The sequence below is a fragment of the Sminthopsis crassicaudata genome, chromosome 2 (genome assembly GCF_048593235.1).
Source record: "Sminthopsis crassicaudata isolate SCR6 chromosome 2, ASM4859323v1, whole genome shotgun sequence".
NCBI lineage: Eukaryota > Metazoa > Chordata > Mammalia > Dasyuromorphia > Dasyuridae > Sminthopsis > Sminthopsis crassicaudata.
In genome coordinates, this window is record NC_133618.1 from 252,649,504 (window position 1) to 252,669,017 (window position 19,514).

Sequence of the window (19,514 nt, forward strand, 5' to 3'; positions counted from 1 at the left end):
TTTAGAACGAGTTACATATCATCTCTTCCAGAACATACACAGACACACACACAGACACACACACAGAAACACACACATATACACACACACTACAAACAAACCCAAGACTCACAAAAATGAATTTTAGAAAATTGAGTTACATATAAAAGAAAAATAACTTGAATATTCACATTTTAATTAGGATAATGATAAAGTTTAGGGGCAACCACAGAGGGATTGTGATAGGCATGGCTCTGGAGAACTGATGCAGAAATGAAAAGCAGACAATCAAAGAAAAGCCTTAAAATTAAAATACCAAAATAAGTGACAACATAAATGAGTAAAATACATATTGAACTATGAAATAATAATAAATGAATGTTGGGAAGGGGAGGAGTAATACTTGAAGAATGAATAGGCAGCTGCTATTTATAATCATAACAAAGAAGCTCTTTTCTTCCAGTGACCAATTAAAGACAGTATAACTATACTTTGATACATAGTTTAGATTTGGGGCAGGTCATCCATTCTCTTCATTTCCTTCTTTTCACCACTTTTGTTTCACACTTGTAGGGTTCCCCAGATGCAGCATGACTTACTTAGCTCCATTCCTGAAGTAGGTATATGACAGTTTAGAGTTGTAAATTATTTACTTCATCTCATAGATACTGGATGTTTTATGCACAAAGTGTCAGGGAAATATTAAATTATATTCCAAGTTTTAGCTTTAAGATTTGCTTCTTGTTTAAAAAAAAAGAAAAGAAAAATAGCGTCATTGTAAAAGGGAAAAGAACATTGGATTTGGAGTTAAAAAGCTCCATTCAAATCTCACCTTTATCACTTACAATATTTGATTTTGAGCAAGTCACTTAATTACTTTGGGCACATATCCTCATCTTTAAAAGAAGGGATATTAGATGGCTTCTGATGTTCTATTTAAGTTCTAAATCTATGATCTTATGATTTTGTATAGCCACTTATAGGTCTCATCAATATCCATGGATTCAGTTATATGTGCATATGACTCCCAGATCCATGTCTCCAGCTTTAGTCTTGTACAACATCACCCAATATGGATGGCCTTTAGGACTCTCAAGCTCAATTTGTCTAAAGCAGAACTCATCGCATTCCCCCCCAAACCTCGAAGTTCTTCCTAATTTTCCTATTCATGTTGAGGACACTATCTGTCATCCAGATTCATAAACTAGGAGTCATCATTGACTCTTGTCTTACCTTACACATCCAATCAACTGCCAGCTATTATAAATGCTACCACCACAATATCTCTTGCATGTGTACTTTTTCCTCTATTCCCAGGGCTTCAATCACCTCTTGCCTAGGGACTGTCACAGTAACTTTCTACTCAGCCTTCCCCTCTCAAGTCTTTTATTTCTTCATCTCATCAATGCAACAGAGCTGCTAAAAAAATTATATTCTTTGTATTTGATATTTTTATTTTTCCCCAGTTACATGTAAAACAAATTTTTACATTTTCCTTTTAAAACTTTGAATTCCAGATTCTCTCTTTTCCTCCAAACGTCCATTAAGATGGCATATGTGAAATTATGCAAAACATATCCATAAAAATCATATTGTGAATGAAAACAGATTTTCCCCCAAAAAAATCCTTTAAGAAAAATGCAGTGCCTCACACACAACATTTTTCTTTTCTGTATTTTTGCATAGGCTGTCCTCTATGTTAAGAATTTCCTTCCATTTTCCATAGCTTAGTTTCCTTCAAAACTTAGCTAAAATCATCACCTCCTATATGAGATTGCTAGTGTTCTGGCAGGAAGGAGTTTAGGGTATGACTTTGTATTTGTATAAAGTTTGTGGCCTCTTAAAAATGTACACATTTTTTAAGGTATTTGAAGGTAGATTAATTTATTTTTGTCACTATCTCTAGTACCTATTAGAGAAACTGGTATTTAGTAAATGCTTGTTGATTGATTCAAGCTTCTTCAACAAAGCATTGCTGTTTGAAAATTGGTAACATCTCTGTAAGGTAGGGTAAAGACTTATACTCATTGTATAGGTCAAGTACCTGTAGCTCACAGAAAAGTGATTAGCTCATAGTCATTCAACTTGGTAATGACAGATTTAGGACCCAGGTCCCCATTTTATTATGTTTTCTTTTTTGCCATTTAGAAAGCAATAGTCTTTGTTGTCCTTACTGTTTCAAAGCCAACAATGTTCAAATGTGAAGATACTTGGGACTTCTTCAGTCCTTTTCAGGTTATTTACAAAAAAAGGTCAACTATACTTCCTAAAATTTTGTTACTCTCAGGGAAAAGGAGGTTCCAAAGAAGAATAGAAGTAAAAGCTTTGCCCTCACTTAAACTTAAAATATTTAACTCCAAGGCATTTGGAACCTCTAACTTTGGAGAGGGCATTTTCATCTCATCAGTTGAAATCAGCTAGACTGCCAATAGTGGAGAAATAATTAAAAGAAGTAGAAGGGAAAATTTTTAGATGGGTTTTTCTAGGAGTTTGTGAAAGTATGGAGTGATATAGGATGACAATTTGAGGGGAATGGTGGGGTTAAATCTATGTATCTATCTATCTTTCTAAGAATGGGAGAAACTTAAACATGAGGGAAGGAGTCAGTAGAAAGTGAGAGATTAAAAAAATTAGTGAGAAAAGAGATTATTGTAAGGGAAATCTGTTGGTTGAGACAAAAGGAATTATTAGATTCAAAGATATATATATATATATATGCACACACACACACTGGGATTAGCAGTGGTAAGAAGAGGGATAATTTTTTTTTTTTATCAGAAACTGGAGTAAAGGAGGAAAGAATGAGATTTAAAGGAGATGAGAGAAAGTTTTGAAGATTTATGAGGAGTGTTATGGAGAATGAGTCATGGAAGAATAAAAATTCTATATGGAATGTTACTGCATTGCAAGAAATAGCAGATTACATATATATATATATATATATATATATTTAAAAGAACATGGGTCAAAGGATATGAACACACAATTTTCAGATGATGAAATTGAAGCTATTTCCACTTATATGAAAGTGTTCCAAATCACTGTTGATCAAAGAAATGCAAATTAAGACAACTCTGAGATACCACTACATACCTGTCAGATTGGCTAGAATGACAGGGAAAGATACTGAGGAATGCTGGAGGGGCTGTGGGAAAACTGGGACACTGATGCATTGTTGGTGGAGTTGTGAAAGAATCCAACCATTCTGGAGAGCAATCTGGAATTATGCCCAAAAAGTTGTCAAAATGTGCATACCCTTTGATCCAGCAGTGCTACTACTGGGCTTATATCCCAAGGAAATACTAAAGAAGGGAAAGGGACCTGTATGTGCCAAAATGTTTGTGGCAGCCATTTTTGTAGTGGCTAGAAACTGGAAAATGAATGGATGCCCATCAATTGGAGAATGGTTGGGTAAACTATGGTATATGAATGTTATGGAATATTATTGTTCTGTAAGAAATGACCAGCAGGATGAATACAGAGAGGCTTGGAGAGACTTACATCAACTGATGCTGAGTGAAATGAGCAGAACTAGGAGATCATTATACACTTCAACAACAATCTTGTATGAGGATGTATTCTGATGGAAGTGGATATCTTCAACATAGAGAAGATCTAATCCAATTCCAATTGATCACTGATGGACAGAGAGCTACACCCAGAGAAGGAACACTGGGAAATAAAACTGTTTGCATTTTTTGTTTTTCTTCCCAGATTATTTTTACCTTCCGAATCCAATTTTTCCTTTGCAACAACAACAAAATTCGGTTCTGCACATATATATTGTATCTGTGACATACTATAACATATTTAATATGTATGGGAATGCCTCCCATCTAGGGGAGGGGGTGGAGGGAAGGAGGGGAAAATTCAGAACAGAAGGGAGTACAAGGAATAATGTTGTAAAAAATTACCTATGCATATGTACTGTCAAAAAAAGTTATAATTATCAAATTAATTTTAAAAATTAAAAAAAAAAGAACATGGGAAGACTTATAAGAACTGATAAAGAATGAAATAAAAAGAGATGGGGAAATCATAGTGATAGGTGGGGAAATCATAGTGATAGCAGACTTATCAACTTAACCAAAAATTAAATTCATTATCTTTCTTCCCCAAACTTAGCCCCTTTTAAACTTCCCTATAACTGTCATGTTAACTGCCATCCTCTTAGTCATCTAAGCTTGAAATCCAGGTGTCATACTCTACTCATTCTCACTTATTGTGTTCAATATCTTGCCAAGGCCTGTCAATTTTACCTCTGTAACATTGCTCACATATACTCCCTCCTGTCCTCTGATACTGCTACTACCTTGATATTGGTCCTCCATCACCTTATGTCCATCATCTATTGCTAGGTCTGTTTGTCACAAGTCTGTCCCTAGTCCATCCTTTACCAAGCTGTCAAAGTCATCTTCCTAAAGTAAATATCTAACTGTGTAACCCTTCTTCCTCTGTTGTCTCCCCCTCCCCCCATAAACACCAGTGGCTCTCAACTGCTTCTAGGCTAAAAAATGAAGTGCTCTGTTTGGCTTTTGAAGTCCTTCATAAATTGCCTCAATCTTTCCAGTCTTCTTACTCCTTACACACTAATCCAAATACTCTTGGATCTAGTGATACTAGCCTTCTTGATATTTCTCAAATGAGAAATCCCTTAACTCTAGCATTTTCAAAGGCTGTTATCTATGCACAGAATGATCTCTTCTAATCATCATCCCAAGTCACCATCTAGGCTTTAGATCCCTGCTAAAATCCCACTCTCTATAGGAAGCCTTTCCTTATTCCTTTCATTCAAGTGCTTTTCCTCTAAGATTGCCTCCAATTTATCTTTTGTTGTGAGTGAAATTCATCAAAGGTAGACCCGAGGCACATGTTCTTTGATTCATTAACAGGAGATGAACCTGATAATAAAGAGTCTAATGACTGCTCCAGTTAGCCAAAAGATCCCTAGATCAGTTTACAGCTCTTTTTTTTTTTTTTAAATAAGCATAGAATAAAAAACAGAACAGGATAGGTGAAGGAATAATCCAATTTGTTACAGGGTTGGCAGCATCATGGGGATAAAGACTACATGATTGGTTACATATCTGAAGTATGGGGAACAGTCTAGCAACAACCCCCTCCTTCCCTCCTGTGATTAAATTCATTGTTTGAGTTCACTTGTAAAATTAGACGTAATGGATTAGATTCTTTAGATAGCAAACCAGACTCTGTTCATGGCCAGATTCCCTGGTATCTATCCTTATCACTCAGGTTTAGGAGATTTCCTTGAGGCAAGAATAAAACTGTGGTTGTCAAGGGAACTAAATTTCTAAACTTAACTCATTACAGGCCAGCAGAATTTCTGAAGTAAATTCAGAGATAAAGAGCCATGATATAGGGGAAAAAATAATTAACTATAAATGGGGTCAATAAAAAGATACAAAATTAATTTCACCAGTTTGTACATAGCTTATTTGTAAATACTTACTGTATGATTTCTTTCCCAATAGAATGTGAACTCCTTGAGACTTTCTGCAGGGTCTGGTACATAATAGACACTTAAGTGTTTACCCAATGCCATACTGATCCCTAACTGATAAAATGAGTGGATTAAATTAAGTGCCCTCTAAATTCTCTTTCAGCCCCAAGTATATAATGTGCTGGCTTGTTAAATTTAATTAATATCACTTTCCTTTCTTTGAACATTAGGTATATTACAGATTGGTCACAGTTCATATGCAATAATTCTGTAATCCCTTTTAAAAACACATATTTTGGGAAAGTGAATAAAATATTGGTCTTGAAATCAGGAAGATCTGAATTTGAATTCTTCCTCAGATACTTGCTATCTGTATGATTATGGGCAAATCATTCAATTTTATGAGCCTCAGTTTCCTCATCTGTAAAATGAGAATAACAGCTATTTCTTCATCTGTAAAAGTAGGGCACTAGCAAAATTATAAATGGTAACCAGCAAAGTTTAAATAGTATTTCTTTTTTCCAAATACATACAAAGATAATTTTCAGCATTTCCCTTTCCAAAATCTTGTGTTCCAAATTTTTCTCCCTCTCTGCTCCCTTTCCCCCTTCTCAAGACAGCAAACAATCTGATATAGGTTAAACATGTGCAAGTAGTTCTAAACACATTTTCCTATTCCTTATGCTGTAAAAGAAAAACAGATCAAAAGGGGAAAAGAAAACACAACAAGCAAATAACAACAACAACATAGGTAAAAAATATTATGTTTTGATCCACATTCAGTCTCCATAGTTCTCTCTCTGGATGAGGATGCCACTTTCCATCACAAGTCTATTGGAATAGGGGGCAGCTAGGTGGCGCAGTGGATAGAGCATCAGCCTTGAATTCAGGAGGACTCGAGTTCAAATTTGGCCTCAGACACTTAACCCTTCCTAGCTGTGTGACCCTGGGCAAGTCACTTAACCCCAGCCTCAGAGAAATAAAAAAAAAACAAACAAAGCAAAACAAAAAAACAAGTCTATTGGAATTGCCTTGAATTATCTCATTGTGGAAAAGAGCCAAGTCCATCACAGTTAATCATCACATAATTTTGTTACTGTGTTTGTTCTCTTGGTCCTGCTCACTTCACTTAGCATCAGTTCATGTAAATCTCCCCAGGCCTCTCCGAAATCAGGACCTGCTCATCATTTCTTTAGAACAATAATAATTCTATTACATTCATATGCCATAACTTATTCAGCCATTTCCCAATGAAGGGTATCCATTCAGTTTCCAATTGCTTGCCTCTACAAAAGGGCTAACCAGCAAAGTTATCTTAAAGTTTTTTTTGTTTTGTTTTGTTTGTTTGTTTTTTTTTCAATGCTAAATTTTAAGACCTCACCTCAGGCTGAGCCTTACTCAATGAGATGGTGATTATGTTAGATATGACTAATAGTACCATTCCCCCCTCCCTCAATTATATATTAATTCAACAGTTTTCTAAGCAGCCTCATATTCCTAGCTCTAATTGGATGTTGGGATTACAATACAAAGGTGAAACAGAACCAGCTCCTATTGCTTCAAAAAAGCAATATATCCCATCCTCCTTGGCTTTTCAGGTTCAGGCATCACAATGGCTGGTATTAAATATGGTCTTCCTGCCTCTCAAGTCCAGCATCTTTATCTACCCACTATGTGCTACTGCCTTTCTAGCTGCTTATGTCCTTTCCAGCTCTAAATTCTATGTACCTATGATTATATCAAATTTTCACAAAATCTCTGGAAGATTAAAGCAGGATAGACTCTACTATCCTCATTGTATAAATTGAGACACACAACAGTTATTTGATGTTATATAGTACATTATTGGAAAAATCAGGTCTCTTATTTAAATTCTCTTTCTACCATGATGATAATTGAGAATGTAATATAGTTATTATGATATGTCTCCTTTTTCTGTCAGATAGTTCACCCTCTTTCTCACCAAAGTTCCTTTAGGTTATTAGGAATTCCCTTTTGATTCCCAGTTGAACATTCAAAGATCATATGAGTTTCATATGACTAACTTTTGCAATCTTCTTAAACAATTCCTTCTTTTTTCATAAGCAATGAATCCTTCTCTCCTTCCCTTCCTGCCCCCACAACTAGTTATGGCTTTTACTTTTCTTTTCATGGATATCCTCATTCTCTCTCTCTCTCTCTCTCTCTCTCTCTCTCTCTCTCTCTCTCTCTCTCTCTCTCTCTCTCTCTCTCTCTATCTGTCTATGTCTCTCTCTCTCTGTCTCTCTCCCTCTCTTTCTCTTTTTTCTCTCTTTCTCTTTTTTCTCTATCTCCCCTCCCCCACCTTTTTTACTTCATGGATTTCCAGAATTTTGTGTTTTCCTGGCTTCTGTAAATTCCTGTAGTCTTTTCTGGCTTCTTTCCTTAAAATGGTAAATAAGTGTAATTCTGGATGTTTAGCAGAATCCAATGAATGGTTGTTCCAGAAATAATATCTATCTTATTTGCAATACATTTTTTTACCTTACAAACATGTAAATTTGGGTTTCTCCTTTCTCAAAGGGTTTCTTTAAATGTTGTATTTAATAGTTTGCATAAAGACCTGTTAATTCTTTACCTTGATCTTCACTGTTGGCCTGTTCTGCTTGTGATTGAAGATAAAGGTTACATCAGGTTTCAGGAAATTCTATCTGCCAACAGAACCTTTCAAACAACATAAGCTAAAAGATAATCCCAATTTTATTATTTTTATGTACCACAAAGATGGTTCTTGAATCTTTTTTTTAATTAAACATATATATATATATATATATATATATATATATATATATATATATATATATATATATATATATAATTTTTTTTCCTGAGCAATTGAATTAAGTGACTTACCCAAGGTCACACAGCTTGGAAGTGTTAAGTGTCTGAGAGCAGATTTGAACTCAGGTCCTTTTAACTTCAGGGCTGGTGCTCTATCCCCTGCATCACCTAGCTGTCTCTCATTAATTTTGTTAAAAGGAAACCAGGTGATTTTAATCTTTTATATTTTACTTTTTCAAAGAAAAAACAATTCAAGTTGTTTTTAATTGGGTGGGATTTTCTAATAATCTGATTCTATTTTCTTGGTGCTTCTCTTAGGCCTGAATGCCAGCTTTGGACTGTGATGTTATTGTTGGGGACATGTCTCCTTTACTGTGCCCGGGTCACCATGCCCATTTGTGCTGTCTCCATGAATGAAGATTTTGGATGGAACAAGAAGCAATCTGGAATTCTGCTAAGTAGCTTCTTCTGGGGTTACTGCCTAACTCAGATCATGGGAGGCCACCTTGGAGATCGGTGAGTTCAATTTTTCCCATTTTGGATGTTCCATTGCTTGTCATCAAATGACTTCCCTCATCCTGGTTCTCTTTCCCTCTAATACCCGTTTCCCCTATGTTTTTTAGAGAATGGGGATATCTGGAGCTTTGCCTTAGTTGGGTTAATGTATCAAATTGGAAAAAAAGGTTAAAGAAGAGAATTATGTAATAGAGAAAAGGAAGTTTTGACATGAAAAATTTTTTAAGAGAAAAAGTAGACATTTTCTTTTTAAATTGTAATGAAAGAGAAAAGAATCCAAATAAAGATATATTAAAAGAGGCTATCATAACTTAGAGAAATTATAGGTTAAAGGAACAAAAATAATTTCTTAGACCTTTTTAGGGAAAGACACATGAACAGAGTAAGAAAGAAGAAAACAAGAAAGAGAGAAAAAAGAGGGGGGAAAGGGAGAGAGGCAGAGGAATAGGAAGAAAGGGAAAGACAAGAGTGGAAGAGAAAAGCAACAGAAGGGGAAGAAAGTGGAGGGGAGAGAAAGGAGAGAAAGAAAAAGAGAGTGAAAAAGAGAGACAGAGTCTCACACACCTAGAGGGGGAGAGACAGACAGACAGACAGACACACCAGAGAGAAAACCAAGAGAGTTAAGGGATATAGCAAGGAGAGAAAGGAAGTGGGAGAGAGAAAAGAAAAAAAAAAAGGAGAGATTGAGAGAAGAGAGGAAAAAAGAGATAGTATTATCTCTCTCTATTTCTTACTTTTCCTTTGATTTTGCCATACTTTCTCTCCTCTAATATAAATTCCATCTCCTCTCCCTTCTAGGATTGGAGGAGACAAGGTCATTTTGATTTCAGCCTCAGCCTGGGGTTTCATCACAGCTATTACCCCATTGCTTTCCCAAATCAGCAGCGCACATTTGGTCTTTATGACACTCTCTCGAATACTTATGGGGTTCTTTCAAGGTGGGTCTTTAAAAGGCAGCTGTTCTTTGTTTTGTGTTTTTTTCCTTATTTTTCTTTCTTTATAAACTTTGATCCAAACAACTCAAAGAATATGATTTTATCAAACCTGTCAATCTATTCTTTTCATAATAAACTCTGTGCTGCTGAACATAAATGGGAAATGGATGTGTACTGTAAGTAAAGGAGGAAATACATAGAAAGGCCTTTGAAAATTAGGAAGTACTGTCCAAATATAAGAAATTGCTATTTTCTTTTTAAAAGTATTTATTTTCCAATTATATTAAAAATAATTTTTAACATTTAAAAAATTGATTTCAAATTGTCTTCCTACTTTTCTGTCTTCCTCCCTCATTAAGAAGATAAGCAGTTTGATATGTTATATGTGTGCAAAGCATATTTCTCTATTAGTCATGCTATAAAAGAAAATAGACTCCTTCCCCTCCTCAAAAAAAAATCCAAGAAAAATAAACTGAAAAAAAAAGTATGCTTTGATCTTCATTTAGAATCCATCAGTTCTTTTTCTGCAGGTGGCTAATACTTTTTTCATCATAAATCCTTTGGAATTATCTTAGTATTGCTAAGAATGGATATCATTCATAGTCCATCAAAATACTGTATTGCTGTTCCTATACCCAGTGTTCTCTTGGTTCTGCCCCCTTTACTTTGCATTGGTTCATGTAAGTCTTTCCTGGGTTTTCTTTTTTTTCTTTTTTTTTTTCCTTAAGAGGCAATTGGGGTTAAGTGACTTGGCCAGGATCACACAGCTAGGAATTATTAAGTCTCTTGAGATCAGACTTGAACTCAGGACCTACTGACTTCAGGGCTGATGCTCTATCCATTGTACCATTTAGGTGCCCCGTTTCCTGATTTTTCTGGAAACATCCTGTTCATCACTTATAGTACAATAATTCTACATCATAATCATAATCATAACTCATTTAGCATTGCCCAAGTGATAGATATCCCCTCAATTTCTAATTCTTTGTCACCACAAAAAGAGTTACTATAAATATTTTTGTACTTATAGATTCCTTTCCTTTTAAAAAAAAAATTGGGGGGGATATAAACCTGACAGTGGTATTTCTGGATCAAAGGGTTTTTATCATTTTATAGCTCCTTGGACACAGTTCCAAATTGTTCTCTAGAATGGTTGGGTATATTTACAATTCCACCACTAATGCCTCAGTGTCTCAGCTTTCCCATATTCCTACCAATATTTGTCATTTTCCTTTTCTATCATATTTGTTAATCTGATAAGTGTAAGATGATAACTCAGTGTTGATTTAATTTACATTTCTCTAATAATGAATGGTAGGACTTTTTAAAAAAATGACTATAGATAGCTTTGATTTCTTTGTTTAAAAACTGCTTGTTTATATTCTTTGACCATCTATCATTTGGAAATGATTGTGCTCTTTTAAATTCAACTCAGTTCTCTACATAGTTGAGAAATGAGGCCTTTATCAGAGAAACTTGCTGTAAAATTTTGCTCCTAGTTTTCTTCTTATCTTGGCTGCACTGATTTTGTTTGTGCAAAATTTTTTAAATTTAATGTAATGAAAATTATCCATTTTATATCCTGTAATGCTCCCTAACTTTTATTTGGTCATAAATTCTTTCCTTATCTAAAGATCTGACAGGTAAATTATTCTAAGCTCTTTTAATTTGCTAATGGTATCACCCTGCACATCTCAATCACATACCCATTTTGACTTTATCCTGCTATGTAGTATGAGATGTTGGTCTAGATCTAGTTTCTGTCGAACTAGTTTCTAGTTTTCCCAATAGTTTTTATTATAGTGAAACCTTGGATCTTTGGCTTTATCAAACACTAAATTACTGTTGTCATTTATTACTGTGTTTTGTAATCAGTATGCTACTGATCCACCATTCTATTTCTTATCTAGTATTAGGTTGTTTTAATGATTACAGCCTTTTGTAACACTGTTTAAGATCTAATACAACTAGACTACCTTCCTTCATATTTCCTCTGCATTAATTCCCTTGATAGTCTTGACCTTTTTGTTCTTCCAATTTTGAATCAATCAAAAATTGAATTTTGATATTATTTTTTTCTGATTCAATAAATTTTGGGAGGGTAGTTTGGTATGGTACTGAAAAAATAACTTAATGTAGGTAGAATTGCCATTTTTATTGGATTGGCTCATCCTCCTTATGAGCAATTAATATTTTTTATGTGTTTAGATTTGGCTTTATTTGTATGAAAAGTATTTTGAAATTGTGTTCATACAGCTTCTGTGTATGTCTTGGCAAGTAGATTGTCAAGTGTTTATATTACAGTTATTTTAAATGAAATTTCTCTTTTCTTCCTTCTGAAATTTGTTGGTAATATATAGAAATGTCGATGATTTATGTGAGTTGATTTTAAATCCTGCAATTTGTTTATTTATCAATTATTTTCAATTAATTTTAAAGTAGATTCCCTAGGCATATCATCATGTAGTCTGTAAAAGAGTGATAACTTTTTTTCTTTTTTTTTTCTTTTCTTTTTTTTTTTCCTGAGGCTGGAGTTAAGTGACTTGCTCCAGGGTCACACAGCTAGGAAGTCTTAAGTGTATGAGATCAGATTTGAACTTGGGTCCTCCTGAATTCAAGGCTGGTGTTCTATCCACTGCGCCACCTAGCTGCCCCAATTTTGTCTTTTTTCATTGCCTATTCTAATTAATTTTTTTTTTTTCCTTCTCTTATTGCTCTAGCTAGAATTTCTGACTTAGGTATCAACATGATATTTGTGTCATAAAAGGCATTTTGTAGGACCTTTCTTTGGCATTTTTTTGATTGGTTTATATAGGATTAGAATTGATTGTTTTTTAAATGATTGGTAGAATTGACCTGTGGATCCATTTGATTCTCCAGATTTTTTCCATAGGGATATCATTGATCACTGGTTCAATTTCTTTTTCGAAGACAGGTTATTTAGGTATTCTTTTTCCTCTTCTGTTAATCTGAGCAGTTTATATTTTTGTAAATATTCATCCATTTCACTTACATGATCATATTTTAGCATATAATTGGACAGAATGGCTTTTAATAATTGCTTTAATTCCATCTTCATTGGTGATAAATTCACTCTCTTCATTTTTGATACTTGTAATTTGATTATCTTCTTTACTTTAAACAGTGATTTATGTATTTTTTCATAAAATAATTGATTTTATTAGTCTATTCAGTTTTTTGTTATTTTCAATTAATCTTTTTAGATTTTCAAGATTTCAAATTTAGTGTTTAAGGATTTTAAATTTTTTCTTTGTCTAGTTTTTTTTTTTTAAGTTCATGTTCAATTCATTGATCTGATTCATACATCATTCTCTATTTTTATTGTTAGGGCTTAGCAATAGAAATTTTCCTTTATGTAGTGCTTTGGCTGCATCCCATTAATCTTGATATTTTGCCTCATTGTTGTCATTATCTTTAATGAAATTATTCTTCTTATAATTTGTTCTTTGATTCACTCAATCTTTAGAATTAGATTTTTTAGTTTCCAATTAATTTTCAAATATGTATTTCCATGGTCCTTTATTAATTGTAATTTTTATAGCAATTTGACATGAAAAAGTTCTTCATTTGGTTGTGGGGTTTTTATGTCCTAATATTATATGGTCAGTTTTTGAGTGAGTACCATGTAGCACTGAAAAAATTTTCTTTTTATTCCCATTTATTTTCTCAAAAGGTTTATCATATCTCAACTTTCTGAAACTTTATTCCTCTCCTTAACTTCTTTCTTAATTTTTGTTTAGATTTATCCAGTTCTAAGAGAGGAAAAGGTGAGGTCCCCCACTAGCATAGTTTTACAATCTTATTTCCTCCTATAGCTCACTTAACTTTTCTTTTAAGATTTTGGGTGCTGTATCATATTTGGTGCACATATATTTAGTTTTGCTAATACTTCATTGTTTATGATATCTTTTATCACAATGTAGTTTCCTTGCTTATCTCTTAATTAGATCCATTTTTGTTTTTGCTTTGTCTGACATCATTATTGCTACCCGGTTTTTTGTTTTGTTTTGTTTTGGTTTGTTTTGGTTTGGTTTTTTATGTCAGCTGAAGAATAATAGATTCTACTTTAGCCCCTTGCCTTTGCACTCTTTCTACTTCAAGTGTATTTCATATAAACAACATATTGCAAGATTCTGGTTTTTAAGTTACTCTACTATTCACTTTTTTATGGGTAAGTTTATCATATTCATAGTTATGATTAGTAACTATTATTTCTCTTCATTCTACTTTTCCCCATTTATCCTTCTCTCTATCATTTTACCCTCCTTCTCTCTCCTCAAAATTGTTTTATTTCTGACCTTCCTTAATCTATCTCCCCTTCGATTAGTCTTCTTCCCCATTTTTCTTCCTACATAAGATAGATTTTTATACCTAACTGAGGGTGTATGTTTTTCTTTCTTTGAACCAATTCTGAGTTTATTAAGGTTCAAGTGTTGCCCTCCCTGAACTCTTCCTCCCATTTTGCCTTTCTACTGTAAGAGCTCTTTTATGCCTACTTTATGTAGTATTTTACCTCATTCTGTCTCTCCATTCCCTTCTCTCCTATTGTACCATTCTTCCTCACCCCTTAATATTTATTTGTGGTATTGCCTCATCATAGTTAACCCATACATATACCCTCTGTCTAGGTATTTTTGATTTATCTACTCTAATGATAATAAAGATTTACAAGTATAGTTTTTTTATATAGGAATATAAATGTTTAAACCTATTTAACCACTTATTTCTCTTTCCTGTTTATCTTTTTATACTTGAGTCTTATATTTGGAAATCAGGTTTTCTATTCAGCTCTTTGTCTTTTCATCAGGAATGCTTAAATGTCCTTTATTTCATCGAATTTCCATTTTCTTCTATTTTTCCGTTCTTTGAATTTGTTTTATTACTTTTTGAATCATTAGTTTTCACTCACCCATTTCTAATTTTTAAGGAATTATTTTTTTCAGTGAGCTATTCCTCTTCTATTTGGCCAGTATTGTTTTTTAAATTCTTTTCTTCAATGAATTTTTGTACTTTTTTTTTTTAAACTTGGCCTATTTTGTTTTTTAAAGTGTTATTTCCTTATTATTATTATTATTATTATTATTATTATTATTATTATTATTTTTAGTGTGTGTAACTCCTTTGCCAAATGGTTAATTATTATTTTGCATCATTCTCATTTCTTTTCTCAATTTTTTCCTCTGATTCTTATTTGATTTTTAAAATCCTTTTTTGAAATCTTCTTGGAATTCTTTTTTTAGCCTGAGACCAATTCACATTTTTCTTCAAAGCTTTGCATGAAGCTATTTTGATTTCCTTGTCTTCTTCATAATTTGTGTTTTGATCTTCCTTGTCACCATAATAAGTTTTTGTATTCAGGTTCTTTTTTTGTGTGGATGTGATTTGCTCATTTTTTTTTAAATTTATTTTTTTGACTTATAATTTATTCTTTGTTTTAACTTTTAAGTTAAATTTGTGATCTGCTGCCAGAGTAGATAGGTCACTGTTCTGAGCTATTATTAGAGTTACTTCTACAAGTCTCTTAAATTTTTGGTTCTTTCAAGCTGGTATGATCTAAGGAGAGGTGTGGTTACTACTTTTCTGGCCTGTATTCTGGTTTGAGTGACCACAAGCATTCACTTGCACCCTGGATCTATGGCCAGGGTCCCTGCTCCTACTTATGTTTTTCCTTGGCCTGAAACTGTAATCTGGAACCATATATGGACAGTACAACAGAGTCCTGCTTCCAGTGCCAGCAGAAGGTTCCCTATCATCTCCTTTTGATTAGTTGTCCATCCCTCTTAAAATCTGTGAGCTGAGAGCTTGGGAAGCCAAAAATGCACAAATTCCCAGGGACTGATGCTGGCTTCCTGAATGCAGCCTTGGCTAGATTGCATTCCACTCTCATCCCTGTGAGAGAGACTTTTCTTGCCAACTTTCTAAGCTGTCTTTGGCTGGAAAATTATTTCACTTCATCCTTTTGTTGACTTTGCCTCTCCAGGATTTTTTTGTTTATCTTAATAGTTGGAGGGAAATTTGGGAGAATTCAGGTGAATCCCTGCCTTTCCTCTCCTATCTTGACTTCACTTCTTATAAGGAGTTATTATCAAACATTCTGGTAACTAAGGTAACACTCTCTTAACATGTATAACATTTTGCAATATAAAAAGAATTATCCCTACATTTTTGCAAGTCTCACTAGAGACTGGAGAGGGACGCAGAACAGTATTCATTCACAATACTTCTGTGACTTTCCTGATAGCTTTATAGTCATTTGAAGTTCACAACACCTTAAGGTTAGAGATTGTGTTTCCAGGTGCTAAAGATTCTTCTGATCTCCATGAATTTTCTCTACTTTTCTCAGAACAGGAAATCAAAAAAGATTTTTATTGGAATCTTCTACAACATGCTGGCTTTGTGGCCACTGGCAAGTTTTTTTAACTACTTTGAGACTCAGTTCCCTCATCTGTAAAATAGGCATAATAATACTTACTTTACAGGTTTATTGTACAGATATTGTGTCTGTGGTATGTAAATTTTAATCGTGGTGGTGGTAATGACAATGATGAGGGGAGTGGGGAGCTGATTAAATCCACCCAGGGGCCCTCCAAGAAATTCATGTAGCCACCTTAAGTGAATATGTATATTTGTTGAATAAGTGAGTGAAAAAATGAATGATTTGGGAAGGCATTAGTCTTTTCTTTTGGTCTGATTAGTCTGTTTTTTGTTTGTTTGTTTGTTTGTTTTTTGTTCCAGGGGTTTATTTCCCTGCTTTGACGAGCCTATTGTCTCAGAAAGTCCGAGAGAATGAGCGAGCATTCACCTATAGCACTGTGGGTGCAGGTTCCCAGTTTGGGTATGTTCTACTTGCACAGTAATGATATTGGGGTTAAAAGGGAGGGCAAAAGGAAAAAAAGAAGGATGAACTCATGTCATCATGTCATGTTCCTCAAACTGAGCCAGCTGCTTTTGTGTTTGAGCCACAAACAATTCAGCCTCCTAAAAATGATACATGGGAAGAAATATCAGGAACTGTTTGTGGCAACAAAGGACTTCAACACAGGGCACATCTGGATATCTGGATGACAGATATCCTGGAGGGCATCATTTCTAGATGTGGAAGCCTGGGGCAATTGCTCCAGGAGATGAACAGAGACTTGTTCCTGACACTGTTCCTGCCCTTTGAAATGCTGTTTCTTTATGCACATTTCCCTCTCTGGGTGTTTGGAGGGCTTGGGGGTATGGGGGTTTGGGGTTAGCAATTGGTGTGGAGGAGAGACCATTGCTTTTCATATGTCTCTTTTTTATCTGTGCGGAGAGAGATTCCCCTGCTTCCTCTTTCCTTTAACAATTCCCTCAATAGTTGTCCTGATGTAATTTTGGACTGCAGGTGTTGTGACATAGATGAGACAGCAGGACCATAGGGCATAGAAGATAGACAGAAACACAGGCTTCACATGGTTTCTAGGTAAGGGTTTAATTTGTTTATAATGTCCCAGCCTCTGCCTTCTGCTAGGCACAAGCAAACCCCCATTAACCATACTAAGGGTCAAATATACAAAGATAGATTGGTGGGTGGGGAGGTCATTTAAGCATCATTTTGCTTCTTAAGATACTTTGTTCTGAAGAAACAAAAGGAATGTATTATAAGAAAACTACAGGATTTTTTGCTGTGTTAAATTTTTGTTGTATTTGATGTTGATTGAATAGACCTTTGGCTAATAATTGGAATTTTTTCTTTTAGCTTGAGATTTTTCTTGTGTTTGAATTAGAAACTGAGATAGCACCAAGGTGATTTGGGAATTGGGGGACATGAGTTCTATTGTGAGTGCTGTGATTAATTCACCTTGAACAATTCTTGAATTTTCTATCTCTGGGCTTGAGTTTTCTTATATGTCAAAAAAGGTTTTGGATGCTGAGATATTTTCCAGATTCAGCATTTTAGATTCTAGGTTTTACAGAATTTGAAAACTGAAAAAGGAACTCACTGAATTGTAGTATATCCTACATTCAACAAAGGATCCTCTCCCCAAAATATTGCACTGAGAATGAAGTTCTCAGTGGACAGAAAGTCCTGGCAGCTGAGTGAGCTGCTGAAGTCCATTTGCAAAAGAAGGAAGCTATTATATTGGGCCTTAGGGGGGGCTAGGACAGCCCAAGTTGGCTCATCAACAAGCTAGGTGTCAGCTTGAGCTAGAATTTGAATAGAATTGAATGAGTTTCTTTAATTGAATAGGGTTGGAATTCTTTTGCTCAGGACTGAACCAACCCATCTAGATAACAGAATGAAACTTTGTTTTGTTTCCTCCCGTATGGGTCCTTCACTGAAGCAGAGTTGAAGATTTTCTCCTTCAAGGAGTTTTAGAGTTTTGGGGTCCCTTCTTCAATACTATTACTTCTTTTTATTCCTAAAAGCTATGTTTTTCTTAATGCAATTTAAGATTACATCAGATTTTTCTTTCTTTTTTTTTTTTTTTTTTGTCTTTCATATCATGTTATTGATGCATGTTGAGTTTACATTTCATTAAAAGGCTTAGATCATGGGGCAGTTAGATGGCGCAGTGGATAGAGCACTAGCCCTACACTCAGGAGGACCTGAGTTCAAATCCAGCATCAGACAATTAACAGTTAATATTTCCTAGCTGTGTGACTCTGGGCAAGTCATTTAACCTCAATTGCCTCTCAAGAGAAAAAAAAAAACAAACCCTTAAATCTTTTTTTCCCCTATGTTATAAATTCCAACATTCCATCTTTTTCTCTTCCTTTATATCCCTATACTTTATCCTTTGCTTTCCCTCTACTCTCTCTACTTCTTAGATTTACCCCCAGGTCATTAGCTTTTCCCTAGCCCACATTTTATTACCATCATGCATTGCAAACCTCATTAGATTGCTCTTAGTATCTACTTCCTTCAACTCTATTCATATGCTTCTGAGTGAAGCTAGAGAAAATTGCAGAACTGAGTGGACTAGGTCCATTACAAATTTATTTTACATAACTTCAATTTGGCCTTTATTGTAGTCAAGTAGTCCTTTTTCAACTCCTTAATTGATCATGATTTCACTCATCACAGCAGTTATTTTAAATTTTTTCATTCTGTCCTTAATATGCTTTCTATGGCATCTCCTTCTTTTACCCTCTCAATTGAGCATCTTTATAGATCACTGAAAAATTTTGAGGCAATTCATCAAGAGCTTCCTCTTCTCCCTTCCTTCTCATCTCATCTCACTTAGATGTCTTTCCCTATTATCTCTTCCTTTATCCCTATCTCACATGAAGAGTTAGTCCTTTTCCTTGCCAAGGCAAACCCATCTTCATGAACTTTTTTCTTTTTCTTTCATATACCACAATTTATTCAGCCATTCTCCTATTGATGGGCATCCACTCATTTTCCAGTTTCTGGTCACTACAAAAAGGACTGCCACAAGCATTTTTGCACATGTGGGTCCCTTTCCCTCCTTTAATATCTCTTTGGGATATAAGCCCAACTTATCCAACACTGTTGGGTCAAAGGATATGCACATTTTGATAGGGGCTACCTTTTGTTATTAGCTTTGTCTTTCTTTTTTTTTTTTTTTTTTTTTTGCTATGACTAAGAATTGTTCCTAGAGCAGTATGAGTTAGCATATATATACACAAAATATATACTTAAATAAATACAAGATATTTCAGGGAGGAAACTTAACAGTTGTGGGGTGGACTAGGGCCAATCAGGAAGGCTTTATGGAGAAAGTGTCACTTAAAGCTGAGTTTTAAAGGAAACTACACATTTAAAGAAGCAGAGATAGAGATGCTATACAACTCAGGGATGGAGATAACCTGCC

At 34.5% G+C, this 19,514-nt stretch overlaps 1 protein-coding gene across 2 annotated transcripts in view; it reads left to right on the forward strand.

Moving 5' to 3' along the window:
* The window catches only part of SLC17A9 (solute carrier family 17 member 9), a 45,587-nt gene that overhangs the window by 2,066 nt on the left and 24,007 nt on the right, over nt 1-19,514 (forward strand). For both annotated transcript variants that reach the window (XM_074288812.1, XM_074288814.1), the window contains exons 2-4: nt 8,558-8,755; nt 9,554-9,693; nt 16,447-16,546. In XM_074288812.1, the coding sequence (XP_074144913.1) occupies nt 8,558-8,755; nt 9,554-9,693; nt 16,447-16,546 (438 nt within the window). The remainder of the gene's footprint in view (nt 1-8,557; nt 8,756-9,553; nt 9,694-16,446; nt 16,547-19,514) is intronic.